Below are 10228 nucleotides of genomic sequence, written 5' to 3'. Positions count from 1 at the left end.
TGGAGCCCAGGGAGATGCAGTACCCCCAGCCTCACCAGTTCCATTGGTACCTGAGGCAGCTAGAGACACAGGACCTCCAGTACCTATTGTTCCCCCATCAGAGACTGGGGAGCAGGGGATGAGGGAGGCTGTTCAGTTGCTGACTAGGATGGTTTCTATTCATGAGCGACAGCTAGAGTCAGGAGCAGATGCCCGGAGAGATCGGATAGGAAGCTCAACGGTATGAGAGTTTCTTCACTTGGCCCCTCCATTATTTACAGGATCCAGTTCCACTGAAGATCCCCAGGACTTTATAGACCATATGTATAGAGTATTGAGGGTGATGCATGCCTCCATCACCGAGGCTGTGGAGTTGTCTTCTTTTCGACTACGTGATGTAGCCGTCCTATGGTATGAGGCATGGGAGAGATCTAGAGGACCTGATGCTCCGCCAGCAGAGTGGGAGGACTTCTCTGAGGCTTTTTTAGCCCATTATTTGCCACGAGAGGTTCGGGAGGCCCGTGTTGACCAGTTTCTTAGCCTAAGGCAGGGGGATATGAGTGTGAGGGATTATAGCCATAAGTTTAATTCTTTGGCAAGGTATGCACCAGATATAGTACGTACCATGAGGGCTAGAGTTCATCATTATGTGGATGGTTTGGGGGATCATCTGATTAGACCTGTAGAGTTGCATCCCTATTGGATGATGTAGATATTTCCCGCATACAGGCTTTCGCTCAGACTACAGAGGACCTTGCCCGTCGGATTCGTGATACTCGCAGGGATAGGGAGCAGAGTAAGAGGGCTCGTACTATGGGGTCTTATAGGGAGCCGCGAGTTGATTTTAGGCCCTCACTCCATCGATATCCACCTCGGTCAGCAGGTAGTTTCCCACCACAGATGCAGGGCCAGTGGTTTGATCGTTATATTCAGTCAAGACCGGGGCAGAGCTCAGGCCAGCCTGAGGGCCGTCGACAGGAGCGTTCTACACAGATGAGACAGCTTACTCCTCCATGTACTCAGTGGGGTAAGCTGCACACCGGGCAATGTAGACAGGGTTCGAGTGCATGTTTTCATTGTGGGCAGACATGACATTATATTGGTCGGTGCCCGGGGTTAGGCAGAGGTACACCAGCTCAGCCTTTAGGATTCACAACAGCCTCTTCGCCCTCAGTCCGTGCTCCCCGACCAGGTCCACAGTCTACTCATGGCCGTGGTAGGGGGAGAGGTGGAAGAGACACCTCAGGTTCTAGTGGTGGCCATAACCGCTTTTATGCACTCACAGGCTGACAAGATTCAGAGGTATCCCCAAATGTTGTCACAGGTATATTGACAATACATTCTCATGCCATTTATGCATTGATGGATCCCGGCTCTACATTTTCATATATTACTCCATTTATTGCTGGTAAGCTTGACATGAGATCTGAGTTGTTGCCACAGCCAGTTGAGGTGTCTACGCCAGTTGGCGACTCTATTGTAGCTAATCATGTCTATCGAGATTGTACAGTGTTAATTAATATCCGTCCAACCTCTGTTGATTTAGTTGAATTGGTTATGCTAGACTTTGATGTCATTATGGGCATGGATTGGTTGGCAGCTTGTTATGCTAATATTGATTGTCGTTCAAAGTTGGTCCGATTTCATTTTCCTGGTGAGCCTGTCCTTGAATGGAAAGGTAATGCAGCCACGCCCAAGGGTAAGTTTATTTCATACCTTAGGGCTCGGAAGTTTATTGCTAAAGGTTGTATATACCATCTGGTTCATGTTAGGGATATAGATAAGGAGCCATCGACTCTTCAGTCGGTTCCTATTGTGAATGAATTCCCGACGGTATTCCCTGACGAGCTTCCAGGAATTCCCCACAAAAGGGAAATCGATTTCGCTATAGATTTGCTTCCTGATGCGCAGCCTATATCCATTCCTCCCTACAGAATGGCTCCTACAGAGCTAAGGGAATTGAAGGAACAACTGAAGGACTTGCTCGATAAAGGCTTTATTAGGCCAAGTACATCCCCATGGGGTGCTCCGGTGCTCTTTGTTCGAAAGAAAGATGGGTCCTTGCGGATGTGCATTGACTACAGGCAACTAAATAAAGTCACTATCAAGAATAAGTATCCTCTTCCACGGATTGATGACTTGTTCGACCAGTTACAAGGTGCCAAATGCTTTTCGAAGATCGACTTGCGATCGAGTTATCATCAGCAACGAGTCAGGGATATTGATATCCCCAAAACAACATTTAGGATGAGGTATGGCCATTTTGAATTCCTTGTCATGTCTTTTGGGCTTACAAATGCCCCAACAGCCTTTATGGATCTTATGAACCGGGTATTTAAACCATTCTTGGATGAATTTGTGATTGTGTTTATTGACGACATCCTGATATATTCACGATCGGAAGCCGAGCATGCGGACCACTTGCTAGTTGTATTGCAGACTCTCCAGGACTACAGGTTATATGCTAAATTCTCTAAATGTAAATTTTGGCTAACTTCTGTAGCTTTTCTTGGTCATGTTATTACCGGCGATGGTATCAAGGTTGATGGCCAAAAGATTGAAGCTGTGATGACTTGGCCGAGGCCCTTGAATCCGACAGAGGTTCGTAGCTTTTTAGGCTTGGCAGGGTATTACCGAAGGTTTGTGGAGGGATTTTCCTCTATCTCTGCACCATTGACGAAACTGACACATAAGGGAGCTAAGTTTAAGTGGACTGAGGCATGTGAACAAAGTTTTTGGGAACTAAAGAAAAGTCTTACTACGGCACCTGTCTTGACTCTTCCGGATGGCACCGAGGGTTATGTTGTATATTGTGATGCCTCGAGAATTGGCCTAGGTTGTGTTCTTATGCAGCATGGTAAGGTTATCGCGTACGCCTCCAGACAGTTGCGAAAACATGAACAGAACTATCCTACACACGATCTTGAGTTAGCCGCAGTTGTATTTGCCCTAAAGATTTGGCGGCATTATCTATATGAGGTTCATATTGATGTTTTCACCGACCACCAGAGCCTTCAGTATTTATTTAAACAGAGGGAGCTGAACCTACGACAAAGAAGATGGCTAGAATTACTAAAGGACTATGATGTTGATATTTTATATCATCCCGGCAAAGCTAATATTGTTGCTGATGCCCTTAGCCGGAAGTCCATGGGCAGTCTAAGCCATGTTGAAGCTGATAAGGTCAAGATGACCAAATATCTATGCCAGCTAGCTAGTTTGCAGGTGCGTTTGGTAGATGCAGAGGGTGGACGCATTCTCGTTCAGAATACGGCAAAATCTTCTTTTGTTACTGAAGTGAAAGAGCGACAACACGAGGATCCTGAGCTTATAAAACTGAGGGAAAGTATTCCACAGCAGCGACAACCTTTATTTGAGCTAACTGGAGATGGAGTCCTTAGATACCAGGGCTGCTTATGTGTACCATCAGTAGGAGAGCTCTGTGCCAAGATTCTTTCGGAGGCCCATTATTCTAGATATGCAGTTCATCCCGGAGAGACAAAGATGTATCGGGACCTTTGACAGATCTATTGGTAGAATGGAATGAAAAAAGATATCGCGGAGATGGTAGCCCAATGTCCCAACTGCCAGCAAGTTAAAGCCGAACATCAGAGGCCTGGAGGCCTAACTCAGTGTATTGAGCTTCCATTATGGAAATGGGACATGATAAATATGGACTTCATCACTGGTTTGCCTCGCACTCCACGGAGGTATGATTCTATTTGGGTAATTATTGATAGGCTTACAAAATCTGCTCATTTCCTGCCAGTCAGGACGACATATTCAGCCGAGGATTATGCCAAGCTTTATATTCGAGAGATTGTTCGCCTTCACGGAGTGCCATTATCTATTATCTTTGATCGAGGGGCTCAATTTACAGCATATTTTTGGAAATCTTTTCAGAAGGGTCTAGGCACGCAGGTAAATCTTAGCACCGCTTTTCATCCGCAAACTGATGGACAGACAGAGCGTACTATTCAGACAGTTGAGGATATGTTACGTGCCTACGTGCTAGATTTTAAAGGAAGTTGGGATAATCATCTACCTCTTATTCAGTTCGCTTATAATAACAGCTTCCAAGCTAGTATTCAGATGGCTCCTTACGAAGCACTATACGGGCAGAAGTGTAGGTCGCCGATCAGTTGGTTCGAGGTCGGGGAAGCAGAGTTGCTAGGTCCTAACTTAGTCCAGCAAGCAATGGAAAAGGTAAAACTTATTAGAGACCGGCTGCGTACAGCACAAAGTCGGCAAAAGTCTTATGCAGATGTTCGACGACGAGACTTAGAGTTTGATGTAGAAGATTGGGTTTTCCTGAAAGTATCGCCTATGAAGGGCGTCATGCGATTTGGAAAGAAGGGAAAGCTCAGCCCCAGGTATGTTGGACCGTATAAGATTATTCGGAGGATTGGTAGGGTGGCGTACGAGCTTGATTTTCCTTTAGAATTGGAAGCAGTCCATCCTGTGTTTCATGTATCTATGTTGCGGAAGTGCATTGGAGATCCTTCACGTATTATGCCCATTGAGGATATTCACATTGCTAAAGACTTATCTTATGCAGAGGTACCAGCAGTTATTTTAGATCGGCAGGTAAGGAAGCTTCGAACTAAAGAAGTGGCTTTCGTAAAAGTGTTATGGCGAAATAACAACATCGAGGAAATGACCTGGGAAGCTGAGGAGGAAATGAGGAAGAAGTACCCCCACCTATTTACGACTTAAGGTGAGTCGTATTTAAATAATTGCCAATTATTTCTTTACAACAACTTAATTGAATTTTAAATGACTTGAAAGTGCAATTTAAATTTCTTATTGCGAGATAACTATACGAAGACTAGTAGTTGGAATCTTCAGAATTTGATTTATGCTTTGCAAATGTAACGAATATAGCCTCGCAAATAACGTATTAGCGGACAAGAAATGAAACCAAAGAATTGACTTGACCCATTCGCGGACGAATGTTCTTTAAGGGGGAGACTGTGAGACCCCAGGTGTTTCTCTCTTCTCTTACGTAATATACGTAACGTGGCGTGGTTATATTAGGTATATATGATTGGGTATAGCACATTGGGAGAATAAGACTGAAAATGTGTGGTAATATCAAGGAACTAAACTAAAGCTTTAAGTCAAAGGAATCCCTTAAACAAAGGTTCATGGTTAAAGAAATGGCTCGGGTAGCACCCCGCGCGTTCGGAAGGTTTAAGTTAACTTGCACCTGTGGGATAAGACTAAGAGTGTATAATATGCTAAGAATAATGTGTTATGAGGTATTATAATATCACACTGGTCACATGTTAAGTTTTGGAGTCAAGCAAGTTGCGAAATAAAGGTCGGCAAAAGTTATCGTAAATTTCTCTAATAAATTTTCTAAACTTTAGGTCAAATGTATCAGATCATTTCTCCCAATATATAAAGAGTTATGGGACCCACAACCTACCAAATCGAAGGTCTACGAGTATAGTTTGCAACCAAAGAAATCTCACATCAAACCGACATTGGAGTAAAAGGTTATGACTGTTTTACCGCGGACTGTCTGGGCTGAAATCGGGTCGCGAACCGGGTCGGGTCAAACAAGTGGTATAAGCCGGAAAATCCGACTTTTAAGACCCCAAAACATTTCATCTTCGTCCCAAAACAGTGAGAAAGCTTAAGAGAGGGTTTCAAGGTGTTCTTGAGTGATTAAGGTGCGTTTTTAATGATTTCTATCGTTAAAGTTTGCCCCCGTGCCTAGAAGCGCAATCTCTACGCTTTGCAATCGTTTTCCCCTTCTATTAGCTGTGTTTGGAGCTATTTTTGGAAGATAGGAAATTGTTGTTCTTGCTGGTTCTTCAGGATTTATATTTGGTTTGCCAAGGTAATCATCTTGGGACTCTTTTATGATCATTTTTATAAAGTTCTACAGGCGTTTCGTCAAGTTAAGGTCATATGGCAAATCTGCCAATTAAAACTCATTTATGAACTGTTTATAGGTGCGTATAAGCTGCATATATATAGTGGTTTCGAAGCTTAGGACGTAAGGAACAACTTTTGTGAAGGAACTACAGGCATTCGGATGTTCGTTGGAGAGGTATGTTAAGGCTAAGCTTCGTCCTTCCTTTTAGCACGAATTTTGGGAAATTCCTAAGACGCCAAATGTGATATTTTACTATTCTGTTGCTAGAAAGACCTTCTGTGAAAGGCATTGGTATCGTAGCTGAAGTATTTTCATGATGCTATTAGGTTGATATTCCACTCGTTCGGTTAAAAAGGGTATTCGACATCTATATATGTCATTTTGTCAGCTTTCTTAAATATATATCCATATATATGAATTCTTATTCGTCTTTGGGTTGTGTGACTTAAAAATAAAGGCATTTAGTATTTGCGATCAGTCCTTCTTCCTTGTTAAAGTGTATTTTAAAATCTCTAAAGTGACACGTCGATTTCAAAATTCTCAAATATATTTTTTATGTTTAAACTACTAAAACATTTGATTTTTTTTGAAATACTTTCTTTTACTAATTATCAAGAAATCAGGTATAAGGAATAAGTGAAGCACCTTAAGCTTTTTATGAACATATTCAGAGTTAAGTTATCTTTCTAAAAGTCGAGTTAAGTTTTCAAACTTATTAAAAAAGATATGAGGTTCCACGAGACATTTGTATGCGATACGAAGGTGATTATGAGATTATGAGAATAAGAGTACCAATGAGCCAAGGTTGGCTAAGTTCTTGTTATGGCCTATTATGTGCATTCAAAGTTCATATCATACATGACATATTATGCATGGACTTCGAGCTATAATCGGAGGTAAGGGGCCTATTTGCCCGAAAGACTATATATATTGTACAGATGGCCACAGGTTGGCAATATGATACCGGTTAGCTACCGGGAGAGACCGCCATTGCTAGCATTTGGTTGGGTATGTCATGCATTTACATCAATATATATGTATTCACGACATACGATTACACGAGCATACCATGCATATTTTATTACTATGAGGTCGGATGTCGGCCATAGAGGCTATCAGAGTTTCAGTGTCAGGTGGTATCTTTATTACCTTTTTACATCAGCTATGTATGATTCTACTTTCTGCCTTAGATACCAGTACATTTTTATTCGTACTGATGTCCCGTTGCCTGGGGACACTGCATTTTTGTTTCGTGCGTGCAGGTCCAGGTAGGGACTCTGATCGACCCCTCCGCTAGGATTTCGGGGTTCAGCTGTGAGTTGGTAAGCTCCACCTCTTCCTGGAGCTTTCATAGGATGGTTACTTTTGTTGTACAGTTTGGGTATAGTTGGGGCCTTATCCCGACAGTGCTTATGACACTCTTAGAGGCTATTGTGGACACAATATTCTGGGTTTCTTTTTGCTGCTTTCAGTCTCCAGCCCATAGGCTTGGCATGTATATATAGGTGTGTAGGCATGTATGTCTTCAGTCGCGGCCTCGTCAGTCAGCTAGTATTTTATTATTTTGGCTTGTCTACCTATGTTTATATGGCTTATTGTTATTCATGTCATAACCTTACGGTCCAGGCTTAGTATTTCAGATGTTGTGCTGCCCGATCTGTTGGGCCCCCAGTCTAGTTAGCTAGTATGTTTAGTGGCTAACTCGATCGAATACAATATCGAGTGCCAGTCGTGCCTCCCCTAGTTTGGGGCATGACACAGGCGATCGTCCTCCACACTAAAGGACTTACCTGTGCCAAACTCACCTGGTAGCGAAGGCAAAACTCTGTAATCACGGAATCAAGCTCCCCGCTCAAAGAAAACGCACCCAAAGTAAAGGGATACGTGAAAAAGTATGTAAAACCTTCCTTGGGAAGGGTCACTCGCTCCGATAGATCAGGATCAATAATTTCCAACTCATTGCAGCGACAGTCCTCCTTCATAGCAGGAATACTGGAAGGATGAATGGAAGAAGGGTACCTACTAACAGCCCATATACGAGGGTTAGCAGTAGGAAATTTCTCTTCAAAATCCTTCAAAGTGCTAAGCCTTCTTGGGATGATGGAATCCACTGTTGGAGGAACGGAATACTCAGTTTTGTTCTTATTCTTTGTAGAACCACCATGTTTGGAGAAAGAAGCCATTGGAAAAGAAGAAGGTAAATAGTTTATGTTTGGATAAAATTAGAAAAAGAATGGAAAACAAGGATGCAAATCAAAAGCTCAAGCAATTGTGAAATGCTAAGGAAAAGAAAGTTGCGTATAAGTAAAATTTTGGCCGCTAAATTCATGGCCATGATTACCTCGATAATCGGCAAAAGTTGTGCTGAATCATGGGAAGACGTGTGTTTGGGACATTAAATGCGAAGAGGCGTGCGTCTAATCAACTGTTAGAGACCTTCAGAGGGAATTGTAGTAATTCCCACCAAAAAGGTGTCTCTACCAACTTCCCGGTAACATAAAGTTATGTCACCGGAAAGCAGGGGGACTATCTGTATAGGGTAAAATATGATATGATACGTGGCTGACTAAAAGGAGGACACGTGGATTTCAAGATGAAATGGTTGAGGACCGAACGCAGCCACTGCGCTTGTCACTGGAACGGATAACATTCATAAAAGTGTATTAAATGCCCTGCGCTCGGTAGCATTTATTAAGGAATATTCTACAACATTAAGAGCGACGGTCCGTTACAGAGAATTTGGCATTTATGCTCAACGTTACATCTTCATCAATGACCCTCATAATTGGCATTAAAGGAGGGCACGATCCTATGACCTCTTTCACTAGGCATAACTATAAATAGTGAGCTCAGTTACCATTGTGAAGAACACGAAATTTCTGGCAAGAACATATACTATATTTTATACAAAGCTTTATATAATTTCACTCTCTTGCTTTTTGATCTCATCATTGCTATGTCCGAAAACCGTGCTCCTGAAATCACTATCTTTGCTATTTTATCTACATTCTAAGGCTAAGTATTGTGTATTTCTTTGTTTATTATATTATTTCAGGATCAAATTAATTCACTTGTCTAGAAACCACGTATAAATTCAAGTGTACCATTTTACGAGTAAACACTATGTTAAATCGAAGCATGCTTTAGAGTCTCATGATGAATATTCTATACCCAGAGGCCAAATGCAGTGACCTCTGGGTTTCTGAGATTTGTCCGATAATATTGCCTTCAACGGTCAACTTCCCTCTTCCCAGGTAAAATCCCTACTGATTTTCCCCTGTTCTTTTTAGATTTTCACCCGATTATGCTCACATCACTATCCCTTCGTTACTCTCCCGAGTTTGATTTCTGTTGAACCTAAGGCATTAAATGCCACTATAAATAGGGGCTCTAATGCTCTCACCTAGCAACACCTAACAACCTAAAAAAACACAATCTAATACGAGTTTACAGAGTCCATCAGAAACCTTAGTTTTCTAACTGATTCTCCATCTTCCTCTCTTTCTGGTTCTGAGTTCAATTTGTTGGTAGTTGTTTGATATTTGGTTCCTAAATGGCTAACAAGAATCCTTGTTTGGTTTACTGCTCAAAAGAAGGTCAGTACTTCTACCCCTTTCTTTCTTTTAATCATTTTTGGTTAAAATCATGTCCACCCTGTTATTCTCTGATGATTGTTTCTGTTCATGATGTGTGGATGTTAACTTGTGGTTGATGATCATGCTTTGTATATGAACTAACTAATTCTCTTAATGTCTTGAGACTGAGTTAACACTAATTAACTACTCTTGCATGATTAATAAATGCTCCTTAAGTTAAGTAATCTGTGTGCTAATTAATACTTATGTAGCTGGCTAAAGAGCCTTAATGGTTTTGTATACTTATTCTAACTTCAGATTCTCTTGATGGTTCTACTATGGTTCATATGCTTACTCTATTGATCTTTACCTTGGAGTTACCTTATGATCTGTATCATGCACTTGAAGTTGCTTACCTGATAAACCAAAGTTGAAATAGGGTATGAACACTTAAGGTTAACTACAAGGCTATCATTAAGTTGAAATAAATCAGTTTAAGTTTGTTTGAGTTGTTTTCTCTCTCCCAATGCATTCTCTGTGATTCTACAGCTCTTGTAAGACCATTGTAATGAATTTCTGCTAGCCCTCATGACTATTTGATTATATATATGAGCTTCATTGTATAAGTATGCCTATTAATATAACCAAAATAATTTCTAATGAATTGCTGCAATTAACCTCATATGAACTCTGACTGGTGTTAACTTAGACCAATCATGTTTAGATTGATTTTTCAGGAATCTGTTTAAGAAACAGAATTTGATTAGGAATTTTAGTTGTTGTATTT

At 41.5% G+C, this 10228-nt stretch overlaps 1 protein-coding gene across 1 annotated transcript; it reads left to right on the top strand.

Moving 5' to 3' along the window:
* Window positions 1-301: 301 nt before the first annotated feature.
* On the top strand, window positions 302-4695 carry LOC117274720 (uncharacterized). The gene is made up of 5 exons (XM_070186518.1): window positions 302-595; window positions 709-1006; window positions 1304-1987; window positions 3095-3485; window positions 4053-4695. The coding sequence occupies exons 1-5, from the start codon at window positions 302-304 to the stop codon at window positions 4693-4695; spliced, it is 2310 nt and encodes a 769-aa protein (XP_070042619.1).
* The last annotated feature ends 5533 nt before the right edge of the window (window positions 4696-10228 follow it).

This window comes from Nicotiana tomentosiformis, chromosome 10 (assembly GCF_000390325.3).
Source record: "Nicotiana tomentosiformis chromosome 10, ASM39032v3, whole genome shotgun sequence".
NCBI classification, from domain to species: domain Eukaryota; kingdom Viridiplantae; phylum Streptophyta; class Magnoliopsida; order Solanales; family Solanaceae; genus Nicotiana; species Nicotiana tomentosiformis.
Note: the sequence above shows the minus strand (reverse complement) of the source record. Positions and strands in the feature narration are given on the sequence as shown.